Consider the following 18,300-nt stretch of genomic DNA (forward strand, 5'->3'; position numbering starts at 1 on the left):
TGACGAAATGAGGTATGAGTTGACCTGTGCTGAGTGCTGGCATGTAAAGGTCAAGTGGCACCGATGCGTAGTTGGGAGTGGACAGAAAACGTTTGAGATAGTTGTGCTCTCATCCTATAGGTCAGGTTGGTGTTGGATTTGGCTTGATGTTTGATTATGTGGACTCGATTGTTGCACATCTAAACAATCTTACGTATCATAAACCATCGATTACAAAGTAAGTATTGGCGATTTCACATTTTATTCATCGCCATAACTCATAAGTCCTTTCAAAATCAACAATTTAACACATATGGCATTCCATGGTACAACAGTTCAAGAGATGGATTGGCTATTCTGTAGGAATATTGAGCTCACAGCAATATGACTTGTTCACAATTTACGTTAGCGACACTAAGATCCGAATAGAGCAAGGACATCACATAAACCGTAGGCTACTGATAAAACAACCACGTCAAACTAGCCAAGCAATAAACCACAGTAAGGGATTCGGGTGACATCGTAGAATATCCTCGAATGACACAGACAAAATATAAGCGGACAACCGACAATCAACAGCGCATGGACCATTTGCCAATCCTGATATGACCAAACGACCACCAGCTGATTCTTATTTCGCTCAGCTCATCTTATAACACGTCTACTACAATAGAATCTTTTTTTCAGGTGCCCTGAAACTCCACATCACATGCCTTTTCCTGTCGCTCTGACGGCTTTGGGGTGCATTTCTTTTAAACACATCCATAAATGTTCGGAATTCAATGACGCGTTGTTAGATGCATCCAAAAAGGTCACTCTAGTTACCGTCGTACCCAACGACGGCTCAGTATGCCCCGTTCTCCGTCCTGAAGAGGATGAGTCGCTAAACCGGTCAGCTCATTCGCTGTCATCCTTTGGAAGCTGCCCCACCACACCTGACACTGCTCACAGAGACTAGCCTACAGCAGCCCAGCGAGCAGGGAAGCAAGCCGAGACGAGCTACCACTCTCCCGCACAGATTCCAGAGAGCTAGAAGAAGCTGGGGAGGGACCGCTTTGCCTACGTCACCGTTCAGTAGACAAAGAGCTCGGGGAAGTGCATCTCCTGTAGTGTGGGTGCCCGGTATACGGGAGGCTGACCCGGGTCGTCGCTCAGCGCGCCGGCCGCCTCGCCGTCCGGAGCGTCACTCAGGCGGGCGAATATCTCGTCCAGCTTCTCACGCAGCGTGTCAGCCTGTGGACGGGGTGAGGCGGTCAGAAAATAGCCGGGAAATACTACAGGACAAAAGACAAGAATGTACAGCGCGACTATATGTAACAAAAGCATCGCAAGCAAGAGTTTGATTTGACTAAATGTCAGCTCAGAGCATTTATCATCTTTCACTTCCCCCACATTTTTGTCTTGGTTCACTAATCGACCACAATATAGCCCAGTGAAAACAGACGAAAACCAAGCTCTCACTCCCAAGCGGTCATGTCATCCCAGCCTCCTCCCTCCCTCTCGTCCTCACCCCTGCGCCGCTCTGCTGGCTGAGCGCGTGCAGACTGAGTGTGCGGCACGCCTCTGTCAGTTTCTGACGCTCCTCCTCCTGCTCTGCCCTCCTCTCCTCCGGCGGTGCTCTCACCAGGCGACGCATCGCCTCGAAACTCACCGACTCCGGCGGCGGCTTCGGCTTTGGGGCAGACAGGGGAGCGTTAGAGGGAGCAAAGCCAGAGACGAGAAGGACAGCATGGTGACACCGGGTAAGTAGGTGATCGCTGTAAGCAAACTGCAAAAATAAAATAAAGCAGCTGTTAGTCCACGGTAGGGCAAATGTAATAGACGAAAATAATACATATATAGACACTGGAAATAATTTGGTCATCACATAGGGTGCTTTTTGCACTTTATGCGGATTCCAGCGCAATTTAAGTGGCTAGCTTTATGGACACTATCCTCCTACTTAGGTAATGAAAATTTGTCACATCCGGTCAGTCTCGCGTGCAATTAAATCCAAGATATAGCCCATTCACTAAAAAATAGTGAGAATGCACAAGAAAAGTCACCACCACCGATCGCTGCCTTCAAACTAGCCTCTCGAGGTTTAAACAAATCAATCAAGCTAGCAGGTGGTCCAAAAGGTTCAGCCCATAAAATCTGTAGTGATCAGAAACCAGTGAATACTGCGAGGTCTGACAAGGGACCAGACAGTGACTAGAATTCGATTGCGACCGATGACCAGGTGTTGCTCGTGACCAGTGACCAGTGGTCAGTGACCGTCGTGGGTCGGTGACCCGTGACTTACACGGGCCGTGATACCCAGTCACGCTCCCTGTAACAACGAGCCCGCCCTCCGAGAGGGAGGCAGATGTGTGAAGCCGTGAGGTCAGTGGAGCACACCACCACTAGGTACACCTTGGGACTGGTGTGCAGGCGCAACTTTCCCAGGGACTAAACGTGGGTGGTATTCTGGGAACGATAATGGTTCCTAAGCTAATGGGCGATACACCACCTACAGGATCATAAATGTAATTCTACGCAAGATTGTATATGATATTGCTAGATGACTTTCATAATCATAGATAGGTTCTAACAACTATGGAGTCCGTAATGTAGGTATGTGCTCCTCTAGTCGCTACTACACAAGGGTACCTCTATCATATTTTATGACATTGACCTCGAAGTTTTGGAAGCATAAAAAGTGTAACTCCTATAAAAATACGAGGGAAGAAATGTCATGATCTATCTAATCCCAAACACCAAATGACCAGCAAAACGTCCCGAACCATCACCCCCGCAATACATGCAGTTTAGCATGGCTAGTCGGCACCCTAAGGTGTTCACACAGAGTATTCCAGCATGCAATAGCATTTAGCACCAGTGCCGACCGCACCCCACTCTAGCAAAAGGCGTGCTACCATAATCCGTCGAGAGGGCAGAAAGGGAGCAGATAAAGGAGATAGAAGGTTCACCGGGCCACTGTTGGCCACTTACGTGATGCTATCGGTCGACCAATCGACAGCGGCAGCGGCAGCAGCAGCGGGATCCGCACATGGCACACAGCGAGCGAGCGAGCGAACGAGAGGCGGGGTGGAGAGCGAGGAGAGAAGCGAGTCATTCAGTAGTCATGGGAGATACTCGAGCTGGACAAGTCATAAAGATAAAATGGAGTCTGTGTGGAGTCATATTTGGGCTCGAGGTGTCGCTGGACACAAGAGAGCCAATTTACAGTCCGGACACGAATGAATTTATGTCAGATTGAGAAATATGGGGAGCAGTTGAGTCAGAGACAGAAAGACAGCTGGGATCAGCTTGCGAAGCCAGAGTATCGGAGCAGTGAGCATTGCAGAAGAGGTCGGCCAGAGGAGAGGAGTAAGAAAGCGTCAGGACGGAGAGAGCAGAAAAGGAGAGGAGTGGGGGCACAACAGCAGACTGTTGAGGCTGACAACACGAACAGCACAGTCGGCAGCGGCGCGAGGACAGCTCGTACCAAGGTCCAAGGCTGAATGACGCGGCCAATCTGATCTTACAACGTATTTATGCAACGCTAATGGCCAACTCAGGGTACTAAATGTTTGGACTTTTTCTTTCTGCCTGGAACGGCAGATGCACTGAGGGATAAGTTTTAGTTTGGTTCGACGATTCGTAACATTTCGTACTTTTATCGTGTTTCGATGCTACGTCAAAGAGAGACCCAAGTACATTCATTAAATGTATTGCATATCACACATGTCAAAGGCGAACACATGAATTATCCAACGGAAGACACATTCTGCACTATGCAGAGCTTACACACATTCCAAACAACCAAAAACTTCGTTAATCATGAGCGGAATCTGAGTCGTTGATCTGGCACCGAATACCCTGAAGAACTACACGCCACTCGGCGGGACAGCAGGCTACTGCGAGAGACACTGGTCCCAGTCGGGCCAGTACTTGTCCTTCATCCTCTCGAAGTACTGCACCAGCACGGCGTGGTTGTCTCGCACGTAGCGCTCCACCTCCGGGGCGCAGCCGATGATAACCTGGGTCAGCTCTGCGAACACGGCTGCGTCGTAAGTGCTGGGTGTCTTGGCCACCACGAACTGCTTGTCACCGATCACGTCCTCCAGCGCGCGCAGCTCGCGGCGCAGGAAGAACAGCACCTCCTCCTCGCTGAAACGGCCCATGCCGTTCGTGAAGAAGTACTTCTTCAGCTGCTTGCTGAAGGCCGGGTAGAAGATCCTCATCATGAGCTGATACTGCTTGGGGAAGCACTTGAGGATGTAGGACATTCTGTCCAGGACGTAGCGCTTGTAGGCGACTGCGACGATGGTGTGCTCGTCCAGCATGACCTGAACGGCTCGGCCAATGGCGTGCTGGGACGGACTCAGCTCCTCTTTGATAGGCTTATTGAAGTGTTTGGCCAGGTAGTCGATGATGAGCTCAGAGTCGGACAGCTCCTCCCCGTTGATGGTGATCCAGGGACACTTTCCACGCGCGCCCTGTGGCTCCTCCGTGTCCACGATGTACTTGATGCCGGCCATCCGCAGGTAGGTCTCCAGCTTCAAGGCGAACGGTGACAGGTTGGGCATGTTGGTACCGCGCTCGAACTGGTGCAGCACCACCACGTCCTTGCCGGCCTGGCTCCAGCGCTGGCGGCGCTGGTGCGCCTTGTACTTTTTGTACAGCTTCAGTCCAACGCCGAGGATGGCGGCGGCGAGCACCACCTTCCCGACCTTTCTGCCGGTCTGGGTGCGCGCACAGTGCGACACCTCGCGCCACACGGCGTGGGGACGGGGGATCGCCACACCGCCCGGTGTAGCCACAAACGCCATGGCTGATGAGCAGAGACGGTCCGGACGCCGCGGACGGAGCACCACGACTGGCGGGCCGGCGAGCGCTCCAAGGCCACTCGAGTGACGGGGTTTCCGGGGGTCAGAAGTGCACCGTCAGCACGGCGCCGAGCGTCAGGAGTATCGCCCAGAGCGCGCCGATAGGAGCCGCAGCGGCCGGCACTAAAACCGATAACAAAACTGATCGGTACACCGCTCATTGAAGGATTTTCTCGTCGCATTGCGTATCTGCCACTATTCGACGCCTCAATGTGTCCAGCTGGTTACGGGTAGATCGTCTGCGACCGCTGCCGGTCCTGAACAGCGATGTGATGATGACTGTCGTCATTTCAAGGTCGGCCCTGCGCGAGATGTTTGACTAGTAACGCACACATGCCAGTTTCCACACAATCTCAATGTGGCTGGATCTAGCATGCAGCACAGGCCGAGTGGTGTTTAGGAGCTAATGATTCCAGTCAATAGGATTTTCACTTTAGTACCAGTATCTTCAGTAGTCAGTCCTGGATTGAGGCAGCTGAATCAGGTACCTAGATTAAACGAGTAGATGCGTATTATTTTTCTGAGGCTAGTGTGTCAGCCAACAGTGTATCGCAAGCCCGGTACGCGACTCCATCAGGTAGGTAACATTTCGTCATCGGGGCGGCAAAGCCGCTTTCTATTAGCCGTGGGACGATAACGTTATCATTCTCCAATAGGCGGCGGCGTCCGACGTCCAACGTCTAATGTCCGCGTCCAATGTCCACGTGTGATAATACATGGACAATACGTAGATAGTCGCATATGGACGAGGAAGGGGTGTTTTACGCTCCTTTCAATTCCTTTAACATGTATCCAGTAAATGGTGGCCAAATTTTAGAATGCTTTTTCATAGACTTTTTCACAAACGTCAAAACTACCATTCGGGAAGGTCAGGCCACTTTTGCAATGTGCCAAATTGTTCCCAAGTCAAATATCAGCCGCCGGTCCACCGCCTAAGCCCACACTGACAGCGGGGAGGGGACACAAAGGGACAGCGAACACAGCATGCAGTACCACAGAGGGGCAGTGTGGTGGATAAACACACTGCAGGAACCGAGCAGAGCTTCTGACATTGCGAGCAATCAAACAGCAAACATTCAACCGCAAATAGAGATAGCGTCTAACATAGAAAGATAGCAGCAGAGAGTGTAAGGTCTGAGAGAGGGAAGGGAGCGGGCGGTAAGGGTGGAGCTTATCGCCCAGGGTGCGACACATCGAGATAAAATATACATACACATCAGTTCCACATCAAACAGCGAAGTTGCCGGACATCGAACGACCAAGTTGCTTAGGTTGCCTACAACTATCCAAGGATACAATAAAGAGCGACAGAGAATGCTGAACAAAGAAAAGAACAGAGACTACAGAGGCCACAACATCGGGTTAATTCGTACCTATACACGGCGGTCTCCCTTCTCTGACGACGTCGTTCCGATCGAATCCCTTCAGCTTCGTCCAGTCATCATACTCATCACCATACCATACACTACACTCGTCACACTCCTCAGCTAACGTCAGGTTTGTACTGAGCCCAGCATCAAGCCGTCGCATCCGCAGAAAATGTACAGTATGTACAAGCGTTCACAATGCGTCAAACAGACGCGACAAACGCGATATAAACACGCACATCTTGGTGACGCTCGGAAAGCAAGCGAAGCTGAGCAAACGCGGACGAACAAACACAGCTCAGAGGCATAGACAGAGATAATCTGACTTAAACAGAATAGATACACAGCTTAGAGGCTCAGACAGAGATTATCTCATTTAATCAAACAAAAAACACACTCAGCTGAAAGGCTCAGACTGAGATCATCTTACTAAAACAGAGCGGCTTAAAAGCTCAGACAGATAATCTCACATGGATCGGCACACCCGGTATTTGCGAATAAAAATAAAGCGTGTCTCTATATTACTTAAGGCCAATACAAATCAGGACCGATATCTAAAAAGCGCCCAGCAACTGAAATATGCAGTGAAAGAATAACTGGTTGTTGATCTTTTGTCGTTCAGGACGTCACTCTAAATCGGCACCACGGATGGCCAAGCAAAAATCTACCAGTTGATCAATCACATAGAAAACATTACAGAGCATCACAGTCGCATAGAGTTTATGTCCAGGCTAGTTTCACATGCAACTTAATGTCAAGTGGCGATGGACCATTTTCAACGAGACAATAAACTCAGAAACAGGTCATATATCTACAGCGACAGCTTACACACCTGCCTCCAATCGAGGCACACTGATTAGAACGCATTTTACTCATCGCCCTCACGCACCCACCAAAATACATTGTGCGTTAGTGAAGGCTGGTCAAATCGACACTCAGCACACCAAAGGCGCAATCTCACCCACTGCCTCTGCGCCTACGGTAGTAAATACGTCCCGTCGCGTGAGATTTTTTGACGGTACACAGGTGGCAAGTGTTCCACCACTCACGACATACCGGGTGAGTCACTAACCTGTGATGTGTCCAAAGAACGGGCACAGTGTTCCGCTGTTAAAGGCAGCTCACCACAAGCGTCTCTCAGACCTCGGCCAAAGCCAAAGCCACAAACCATATTTGCGGACGTGTCAGAGCCGAGCCGCGACAGAGTTTACTTTACCCCACCCAATGACAGTGCACAAAAATGTGAGGTGTCACGATGGAAATGTTATCGAAGAGAACGGTTCAACACATAGACGAAGGCAGAATGACTATAATGGAAAAGATCAAGCAAAACTGATTTCAGACCAGACGATCTCCAGATGAACGCGGGTCCAGTCAGTTCACCATATAAAAGCTCGACAAAGCTCAGGCAAAGTTTCACAACATCCGCTCTAGGTTGACAATCTCAATTCACTTCACTTTACAATCTACCAATATTCAACGTCCAGCTCACTTCACTAGCTCACTAGCTCACAGAGCGGCTCAATATCTCACTCCGAGCTCACATTCCTCTGGAGGCGGGCCGGCGGGCTGCCGACTGCGGTACCTGAGTTCGGGCGGGGGCGGGGACGGGGGCGGCGGGCGGCGGGCGGGCGGCGCGGCCGGGTCGCTCAGCACATGAACTCCCGGGGCCGACGCCCCACGTGCTACAAGACCACCTGTCGCCGGGGCGAGGCGCGGCACGGCCGGGCGCGGCCGCAGGCGCGCAGCATACTCTCGCCGCGGCACCAGCGAGCGGCCTGCAACAGCGGCCACCAGTCGTTGGGGGACGGTGGAGAGGTGCCAGGGGCTAACGGAACGGTACTGGAGTTCCACCGACTCGGTCGGTAGCAAGGTTAGCGAATATCAAGCCGCGAAGGTTGGATACCACCGGACCACTAGTTTGAGATCACAGGTTCAACAGAGCTGGACGGGAGTTGGACTCGTAGGCATTGTGGGCCACCGGACGACTGGGGTTGGAGCCACATCCGATTTGAGTTGGAGTGTTGAACATCTAGGGAACGGACCTGACTCAATAGGATTGCAAATTTCGCAAAGACAAAACAGAAACGCGGACGATAGAAAGTTAGCAAAACGCAGCTCCGTGCGAGAGAATGAGTACAGTAGCCCATACAACAGCAAAAAAAAAACCCAAAGCTGATAGAGATCTGAAAATGACGGTAGACGGGAAAACAAAAGCAGACAGACGCAATCGATAGCCGAAATACATGAAGATGCGACCGCTGCTTATTACAGATCAGCATTGCATACAACGCAGGTGTGAAAAGTGAACAACGAAAGCGGCCAAAGCAATGAACATCAAAAGCACATGAATAGAAGGACAGATTCTGTGCACAATTATGGCCCATGTTACGACCAAAGCCGTACACATATGTGCATCGTACATAAAATACACAAAACCTTGCGACAAGGCGAATCTCACCATCAACACATAGACGACCTATTAAACTTCAATAAATACACAATACGCATTGAAACAATGCCCTTGCGGTTGCCTGACCATTGAAGTGCAAAACAGCTTACGAGCAACCCAGATTCGTTCCCTTTTGGCAGCGAAAGTAAGCAATGCAGAACAGTGACATATAAGCAACCGACATGCTAAAAATAAGAATATGCACAATCAATTATCGGCCGACAGTTCATATCGAGTGACATAAAAGGAACATCCACTCATAGCGCCAGTGCGATATAACAGCATCTTCTGACAACAGAGACATCTAGTGTGGGTAACTGGAATCAGCGGCGTCGAGGCACTAATTCACGGCACATCATGGCGCCAGTTGAGTTAATTAATGCCTTCACTCCAGGTCGTTGTATCGGTTTATATTATATACTCTAAATCGTATAAGGTATCTAAATTATGCCTCCGAACATAAGACTGAAACATCACAGTGGCATCATACAGCTAGCCAGTTACCACAATATAACTGCTGCCAGCGGACGGGCATGGACCGCGGGTTCCGACTGGAATAATAACAGCAATATCCACACATTGACGACAGGGTGCGGAACATTGAGGGTGACTGCGCGCGGGCGGGTTCAGAGCCGCGTGGGTTCGGGTTGTGAGGAAGCCTTACTGTCAAGGCACAACGCCAGCCGCGCCGGGATTCACATACAGCATCCGCGCTAGGCAACAGCACATCAGCTACCAACAGGTAACACACAGCGTTCATAAACCGTAGTGGGAGGGAGAGGTGCAAGCAGCAGAGCCACGCTGGGGTTCACATAAAACAGCCGCACTAGGTAACAGCCTGCACAGCGCATACCGCGGAGAGAGGGGGAGAGAGAGTGGAGAGGAAGGGGGCAGCCCTGCTAGTTATTCGAGGCTACACAACACAGCTACACTGTGAAATGTGGGACCAACAGTCTACATCATACAGCTATTCTACTCAGTGAGTCACGCCGGGTTTGAACCAGTCGGCTTGAGCTATCAGCTCGCACAATGCAACTAGCACAATGAAAACGTTATATGACAGGGATAAGGCGGTGGGACCAGCGGCTGCTCTGACGTGGTTTTTTTATTCACACGGTGTGTTTCATGACGGTAGAAGGTCTCATTCATCTGACTAAAATCACTAAATCATCATTGGGAATAAAGGAAACCGCAAACATCTAAACAGACGAGATAGGTCGCAGGCTCGCAGCACAATGGTTAACCACATTGAGTCGGGAAAATGTAACAATTCGAATAACTATGCTACTTGTGAGATTATTCATAGCACATAGTTACAATGTAAACGTTAAAACATAAAGCGCGGCTTCTAAAATAAGGGACAGCAATAACAAGGGCGAGGTGCCGTGTTTTCCGGCCTTCGATGCTGAGCCTAGGGTTTACCAATCCAAACTGAGCTAATACATCAAACTATAATCCACGAACCACCAAAAAAGAGTTTCCCCTGAAGAGTTGTTCAAGTAAGGCCGCAGTTCCCTGTCCCTGATGACTCTGTCACTGATGATATGGTTATGATTTGTTGTCAGGACGGGCACGTGCGAACTGCGGGCGTCAAGGACAGCTCGAGAAAAAAGGGAGAAAAGAGGAAGGAAGAGAAGCTGATTTGACTGCAAAAAGAAGAACAATAAATGAAAGAGAAAGCGAGGGGAAGGAGAGGAGGGAGAGAAAGAGAGAAAGAGAGAAAGAGAGAAAGAGAGAGAGAGAGAGAGAGAGAGAGGCGGTGATGAGGGTCCTTCCCTGCTCCTCCCAGCTCACCTTGAAGAGTCCTATGGAGGAGGACATGCTGTCCACCTCGACTGTGATGTTGTTCAGGTCCCGGTCGCTGTTCTGCAGGATGCTCTGACGCTTCTGCCACACAGACGCCGAACTGAAGTATACGGGACGGTAGGGAGAGGTTAGGGTGGTTCGATAAAGATGGGAAGAGACGGTTCGTCAGTGAGGCTTGCTGTTACTCAATGCTCTCACCACAGGCGACCGAGAAGGTGAATGGCCAGCGAATGTGGGACACGCATCATATACGTGGCGCTACATAAAGCAATGATGCATCGTTGACATAGGAGATAAACTGGGTATAGCTAAAAGCGGGACACTCACCAGAAAGTTACCAGAGGCGACTGAGGGCTCATATTACCCGGTATCCATTCGGCTTGTCCAACGAGTAAGAAAAAACTTTCCATCAAATTCCACATCTCATATCCCGTCCTGCACCTCGTTCCATACCTTATTTAACGCCTCGTACAACACTACCCCCATTTTGTCCCACACCCCTTTCCGCCCCCGATCCCAAACCCCATCCCTCCCTCGTTCCCACCTGGGCATCATGTTGCTGAAGGGCGTCTGCAGTCGGCTGGCGTCCAGTCCGTGGGTGGTCAGCACCTCGGTCAGCCGCGCCTGGTCCAGGAGCAGCGGCGCGGCCGGAGGCTCGCGGCCCAGGTGCGGGTCGTAATGACTCTTCAGGTCCGGGAGGAGGTGGGAGGAGGCCAGCTGGCGGGCAGACACCACCTGTCGAGGGGGGAGGGGGGGTCAGAAGTCGGGGTCAGGGGTCAGAGGTCGGGGTCAGGGGTCTAGGGACAGAGTAGGGAGAGTAGAGAGGCGTGGCAGGGGAGAGCAGGGACTGGTCAGATAAGACAAAGGTGGGCATGAACAGGTCAATAAGTTTAGCTGGAGCGACTTCTGGCACTCTCATAAAAAAAACTTTAAAGGAAACCGCCTTCGACGAAATGAATCGCCTCAAAACACACGCCTAGCTAGTCGGAGTGTATGAGCAGAACACTGCGATCCAGCATCGATCCTGCTTAACGAGATGTACACTGCACAGCAGACACAACCGCTTGACGTAATGAAGCGATCCAATCGACATCGGTTCGGGATACACCACACACGGTACACGTACCTGCTTGACGTACTGGAACAGTCCCGGTACGTTGGAGTGGCAGGACACGAAGTTGGCGAAGGTAATGGCCAGAATGTGCAGGTTTATCCGCAGTGTTTGGCTCATCTCAGAGTTCAGGGCGATCTCCTGAAACGGCAGAATGTAGACGGTTGATTAGGAGTGATTCAGGCCGGTTGAGGGGGTATCCATTCGAAATATGTGAGCAATGTGCATGCCTCGATGGTTAGGAAACTTATTTATGTAACACATTACGTCTGATTTATCTTTTGTACAAGATGGCAAGAATCTCAGATTGCTTTACAACAAACCAGTCCACACCCTTATCGAACTTCCCACGCCGTCAGTCACATCATCTCACTCTGAAGATCAATCATCAGCCTCCTCCCACAACGCACTCCCACGTCCACTAACCCTCTCTCTGCACATCTGATTCCAGCTCCCTCCCATCCCACCGTCACTCATCCCATTCCAACCCATCTCTCCCACCCTTCCATCCCACTCCGTACCCACCTGCATATCTAGGGTCAGTCGCAGCACGTCAGGCAGGAAGTCGGGTCCGTTCACCTCCAGCCAGAGAAGCGCCAGCGTGCGGTACACAGCCTCCAGGTTCTCCAGACCGTTATTGGCGAGCTCCAGACTCTCCAGCAGACAGAGCAGCATCTCGGGGCCGTTCCGTTTAATGAACATGACGTCCTGTCGGGAACACTTGTGTAGCTGGAGGTCCAACTGAGTGACGTCCAGTCTGCCGAGGAGAAGAGTGGAGATGTCAGAGAAAACGGACAGAGTATTCTGGACAGCTGTGGTGACGATGAGAAGACGGCAGCCATTGGCAGCCCCCTTGTTTCTTTGATTGTTGGGGTCTTATTGGCACGTCGACATTGGGATAGGGATTGACCGCCATCATTTTGAATCTTTAACATATGAGTCAAACGTTGTAGTAAAATCATATTTTGTTGTCGCCACTATTCTCAAAATCATATTTTGTTGTCGTCACTATTCTCAAATAACAACTTCCTCAATCCCACTGCCTGCCCGTTTTTTTCTTTTTATTTTGAGGGAACAAATCCCCGTCACCCACCTGGGTTTATCCAGTTTGGCCAGGTTGCCTCGCCTATCGATGAGCGTGTGCAGAATCTGCTGAACAATGAGCCGAATCTCCGGATCGGGGGCCAGAGACATCCTCATTAGCGGGTCCAGGAACGATAGCGGGAACGTCGTGGCCAGGTTCAACGATGTGTATTTGGTGCTCACCTGGTAAACAGAGAAATGTCAGAGACCTACCAAAAGAAAAAAAACACGATAGGACGTGAGAGTGACATTCCGAGAAGAGTACTTGCTAAAAACACGCTTGAAAGTGTGCGACTGAAAACAAGTCGGAGAAAGTCGCAGAGAGGGAGATAAGGTATGCAGCGACTGGAAAAGTTGAGAGCTGTTTGTCCTTACGGGTGACGTGAGACGTCTTATTGTCGAGAAAAGCGAGAGAGATCTCATACGTGATGTGAAACGGCAAGCCGGGCTAGAAGACGAAATGGGCGGTGCTTTAGTGTGGCAAACACGCACGTATATTACGCGAGCGGCGGGTGGTGGGTATTATTAGATGGGAAAATTAAAATACCGGCACCGCCATGCAGCACCGCATGGTGTACAAAACGTGAGTGCGGCGGCGGGTTGGACAGCTCTGACAGGCGGGAAAGGCGACTGACAGGGCGCGACACAAGCGTGACAGGGTGTCACAGATGAATGACAGATGGCTGACGGCCGAGACAGCCTTACGACACCAACATTCCCGCGCCGTGGCAACCTGCTGCGATACTGAGCTTTGACTCATCTCTAAGAACTCACCTAGCATCACAAATACAAGCCCAGCAACATATTCACCTATCTCAGTCCTCAAAACACGTCCTACCCTCCTACTACCACGGACCCGGCACTCAATAGTCCTCAAAGCACGCTCCCCAATCCTCCCGCCGCCCTTCCTCCTTCCTCCCCGTGGACTGTAATGCCGCCTGTCACGCAGCCTTTCTCCGCCCGCGACAAGAAGCGGCAATCTCCAGAGAGAGACGACGAACCCGGATTGGCTCACCGCTAATTGTAATTACCGGCTCCGTGTCGTTACGTGGGGTCTGCGGCTCTCGTGTTACCATACGGCCGGCAATTCGATGTTGGTTGCGATGAGGGGAAGTGCGTCTTTCGTTGTGGGTAGGATGCGGATGTTCTTGGTGTGATCGACACTATCTCATTGGGTGGTGTGTAGAAAGAAGTGGGTAGGGAGTGGACATGAATGAGAAATATGCTTCTCAACTTTCTGCGCTTCCGAGCCATAGTGTAGGTGTGGATGTGAATGTTGAAATACTTATTTTCATGGTACAGAGTACAACAGTTGACCAATAGCAAGATATATGTCGCTTACTTTCGCTGAGTGCTAAGAAACGACACCAGTGGGTATCTACCCAGCAGATATTTCCCACTGCAATATTCCAGTCTCCCCCATAACCCCCGTCGATACCGCACCTTGAGCAGACTCCTGAGCAGCATGTTCTGTAGCAGCACCTCGCCCTCCGAGTCGGCCTCCTGACGCTCCCGGTCTCCCGGGTACTGCGGCACCTTGCCCATGATGAACATCATAATCTCGATCTTCTGATAGTCTGTCAGAACGCCAACACAGGTCAGATACACCCACCAGCTATACATGTGGCAGCCAATGACAGTATTTCTCTCAGTTTGACACGAACGATGGTGTGAGAGGGTTCGTCTGTCCAGCTCGGACGGAGGGTCTTTATGGACCCATTCCAGGTCCCGTACAGTTCCCGGAAAACCCATCACTCCATCTGAGCAGCAGGAAGACACGCGGTACGACTGACAAAAATGGCTCTCGTGGGTACGCTGTGTACCCATTTCGCCACTCTTACACGGCGTCAGTGGGTTCACAGGAGACTGGAAATCTCTCTAGCTCCATTAGCAGATGTATCACTTATCCTTCTACCCCGTTCACCCCATTTCAGCTCAATTCCAGCCTTGGTGACGTCCGTAGTTCATCCCCGCAGACCCCTCACCATCAAACCCCGGAACTAATAAAATCGTCCATCTTACGCTTTCTTTCCAGCAACCCCCAAGATCCTTTCTGTCCACCTTTATCTATACCCACCGTTCACACTCCTGGTATATCCCATATTTACTCTCTGTTTCTATCGGTTACACACCACTCACGCTACTTTTATCCCTCCCTATTCCGTACCGGGCAGATTATTGGCGAACTCTCCGAGCGCGTCGATCAGCGCCTCCTGGTACTGCCGCTCGTCGCTCTGGTCCTTGTGCGTGCCGGCGCCCCGGTCAGCAGTCACGGACTGACGCAGGTGGCTCAGCAGGGAGTTGATGATCTCCAGAACGGAGGGACCTGCGGCAAATAGACAGAGACAGACAGAGATAGACAGAGAGGGGTAAGATCAGCAACATCGGTAGATAGTTATATCGAACACGGAGGAGTTTGTTGCACAGAGAAACAAGGTGTGAGATCGGCAGCACCGGGGAGTTGATATCCAGCACGGAGGGACTTGCCGCATGCGGGAGCACAGGGATGCGATGAAGACGGCAAGGAGAAAATACAGGGAAAAGGTTATTGGCAATATTTCATTATAATTGATCATGTCCAGCATGGAAGGACATAGCTTCGCATATAAATACGTGGAATCAAGATTTCCGTGAGACGTGGACGAGATACTTTGGGTTGGCCTACAAGCGCGACCGTGTAAATGTTACAAAAATCGGCTAGCAGCTTTCATCAGCTACATGGGTAAATCAGCTCACTGACACCGGAATGAGAACAAGCTTTGATCCGGGAGGGGACGCTGTCGGAGATATTAATCTAAGCCGACCGAAAATGACAGATCGGACTGCCTTCAGACGCCCAGGGCCTGTGAGGAATCGGTAACGGAAATGAAACGCCAGTCTCCCAACCGATCAAAGGCGGGGACCAATTGGCTAATCTGACAACTCTAGTGGGATCTTATCTGATCCGTCAATCTGGGAGCTTCATTACACGAATAGAGAAGCAAGATATTTGACAGTTGTTAGACTCTGGATGAAAACTACGTCAACACCTGCATGTCCACGTAAAATCCATTAGCAGCGCATGGACCACAGAGGTCAGCTCAACTTCACGCAAAAGACGGTCACACAACACCACAGCGAGCATCACGACATCGCCAGACATCCTAATCTCGCCCAGACGTCTGTATCTGGGTCACAGCAGTCGGCGCCGCCCCTTCCCCTCCCCAACCCACACGGAACGACTTCCTCTTCCCGCCGCTCTTGACTCCCTCTCAACGTCCGCACCATCTTCCTCGAAGACGGCAAGCCTACCATAAGGACCGGAACAGGATAGATCACAACTCCACACCCCCTCCTCCCTTCCCCGTCCCTCACCGCCTCTCCAGTTCCTACGAGTGCGATTAATATCACGCGTTCGGCGAGCGGCCGCTCATCTGTGTGGTGTAATGAGTATCCACTGGCCTCGGAGGGGCCGCTGGGGGAGGGTATCGCGCTCAGAGGCGTCATTAGAGTCCCACCGGAACACCTACGCGCCTGTTGCAGTCGCCAGGTGCTGGCCGAGCCCGTGCGGTCGCACAGCAGGTGAGTCGGCCACTACAGGGGCGACAGAGACTAGGTGAAGAATAAGGTAGTAATAAGATAGCTATGGGTGAAGCTAGTATTGCGACATAACTATCGACACCTCACCGAGTATTATCAGCATAGCTCTTCTTTGAAATCGCATCGCAAGAGTTGGGAAAAAGTGCAATATTATCAGCGTTGCGAGCGAGTCGAGCGGCGAAAAAAGCAGAGAAAATCTATATTATAAATCCTAAAAAGTCCGCCGCCGTCGGGGTAACTCCCAAAATGGCTTATTACGGCGCCGTCGATTGACGCAGGAGGGTGAAATTTTTGCCACTCGTGGGTCGCGTCATTCAACAGGTCGTATTAAATTTTGGGCACGATGCGGCCAGGGGTGCGCCCGTGGCGCGTGCTCACGTGGTGTGCCATAGGGTTAACACTAGAATCGGCAACAGACTATTGCTCGGGAACGGTAAGGGCTACGGGGGTGAAATTTTGGCTGTAAGTCGGACGCGTGCACTTATTTGTCGTATTAAATTTTCGAGGGGGTGGGTTCAGCGGTGTGCACGTGGTGGGGCCGCGACCGGCGCCGAGCAGAAGGCACGTGCTTTAGGTTCAGTTGTTCGCTTAAAAAACTGAGTGGAAAGCAACAGAGCCGGCAGGTCATTGACCTTTGACAACGAAGGCCGACACAAGGCACCGCTCGCCAAGAGGATTCGCCAGTAAATACAATTAATTTGTTTTTGCAATATCTCAGCCGTTTCTCGGCCGATTTAACTGAAACTTGGACTGTCGGTGGTAGTGTAGGGTAGTGTAGTGTAGGGTAGGGTAGGGTAGGGTAGGGTAGTGTTGGGTAGGGTAGGGTAGGACAGGGTAGGGTAGGGTTAGGGTAGGGTAGGGTAGGGTAGGGTAGGGTAGGGTAGTATAGGGTTAGGGGTATGGTGGGGTAGGGTAGGGTAGTGTAAGGGTAGGGTAGGGTAGGGTAGAGTAGGGTAGGGTAGTGTAGGGTTAGGGGTAGGGTAGGGTAGGGTAAGGTAGGGTAGGGTAGTGTAAGGGTAGGGTGGGGTAGGGTAGTGTAGGGTAGGGTAGGGTAGGGTAGGGTAGGGTAGTGTAAGGGTAAGGTAGGGTAGGGCAGGGCAGGGTAGGGCAGGGCAGGGTAGGGGTAGGGTAGGGTAGGGGTAGGGTAGTGTAGGAGTAGGGGTAGGGTAGGGTAGTGAAGGAGTAGGGGTAGGGTAGGGTAGGGCAGGGTAGGGGTAGGGTAGGGTAGGGTAGGGTAGGGTAGTGTAGGGTAGGGTAGGGGTAGGGTAGGATAGTGTAGGGGTAGGGTAGGGTAGAGTAGGGTAGGGGTAGGGTAGGGTAGGGTAGGGTAGGGTATAGGTAGGGCAGGGTAGGGTAGGGTAGTGTAGGGTAGGGGTAGGGTAGGGTAGGGTAGTGTAGTGTAGGGGTAGGGTAGTGTAGGGTGGGGTAGGGTAGGGGTAGAGTAGGGTAGGGTAGGGTAGGGTAGGGTAGGGTAGGGGTAGAGTAGGGTAGGGTAGGGTAGGGTAGGGTAGGGTAGGGTTGAATTGAGTAACATCCTAACTTATACAAAGGGCTCGAACAACTCGCATGCATCACCATCATACTTTACAGTTCAATTAAAAGCAGTTACCCAGTTCTACAGAAGTAATACCAATAAAATGCAAGTTTCTACACCCAAACTAATGCATCCGTTAATCATACGTATCAAAACATCAGTTATCGCGTAAACCTGTACCTCTAGTATGTAATAAAAGAAGGGATGTTACACGGCCGGTTGTAGACAACTATGAAAGCGTTATTTGAGTCTGAGAAAACTCCTCTTACAACACATACGGACATATAATAGTTAGTAGGAAGTGGTGTCACCATAAATTCGCATACTCGTATAATCCCACAAACTGTTTACTGTGCCAGGAACAGGCGAGGAGCGGGGGTATTGGGGATGGGGTTGTAGGGACGGGATGCAGGAGCTGATTGTTAGGGTGGGGTGCACGGGTGAAGGTAAATAACAGTGTTGTGTGCCGCAGACAACCGTACCGATCCGCCACACCTGTAAATGACACCACCGCAGCCACACACAGGCACAAACAG

The 18,300-nt window shown here is 51.2% G+C and overlaps 1 protein-coding gene across 2 annotated transcripts; it reads right to left on the minus strand.

Annotated features, from left to right (window-relative positions):
* Positions 1 to 224: 224 nt before the first annotated feature.
* Positions 225 to 15,764, minus strand: LOC122388151 (protein EFR3 homolog B-like). 2 transcript variants are annotated; one of them, XM_043378978.1, is made up of 10 exons: positions 14,819 to 15,042; positions 14,095 to 14,228; positions 12,662 to 12,834; positions 12,094 to 12,325; positions 11,584 to 11,709; positions 11,002 to 11,192; positions 10,446 to 10,557; positions 2,953 to 2,958; positions 1,490 to 1,651; positions 225 to 1,212 (listed from the first exon to the last, which is right to left on the minus strand). In XM_043378978.1, exons 2-10 carry the CDS (start codon positions 14,206 to 14,208, stop codon positions 1,051 to 1,053), a joined length of 1,278 nt encoding a protein of 425 aa, XP_043234913.1. In that variant the 5' UTR covers positions 14,209 to 14,228; positions 14,819 to 15,042; the 3' UTR covers positions 225 to 1,050. The 2 variants fall into 2 exon arrangements, with proteins under 2 accessions (XP_043234913.1, XP_043234914.1); XM_043378979.1 differs by lacking the exon at positions 2,953 to 2,958 and having other exon boundaries at positions 14,819 to 15,764.
* Positions 15,765 to 18,300: the final 2,536 nt, after the last annotated feature.

Source organism: Amphibalanus amphitrite, unplaced genomic scaffold, assembly GCF_019059575.1.
Source record: "Amphibalanus amphitrite isolate SeventyFive unplaced genomic scaffold, NRLGWU_Aamphi_draft 000311F_arrow, whole genome shotgun sequence".
Lineage (NCBI taxonomy): Eukaryota > Metazoa > Arthropoda > Thecostraca > Balanomorpha > Balanidae > Amphibalanus > Amphibalanus amphitrite.

Coding starts and splice junctions, on each gene's coding strand:
- LOC122388151 (XM_043378978.1), bottom strand. CDS start 14,208: ATGATGTTCATCATGGGCAAGGTGCCGCAGTACCCGGGAGACCGGGAG. Junction 11,710..12,093: donor GACTGACCCTAGATATGCAG/GTGGGTACGGAG, acceptor CTGCCGTTTCAG/GAGATCGCCCTGAACTCTGA. Junction 10,558..11,001: donor TTCAGCAACATGATGCCCAG/GTGGGAACGAGG, acceptor CGTATACTTCAG/TTCGGCGTCTGTGTGGCAGA.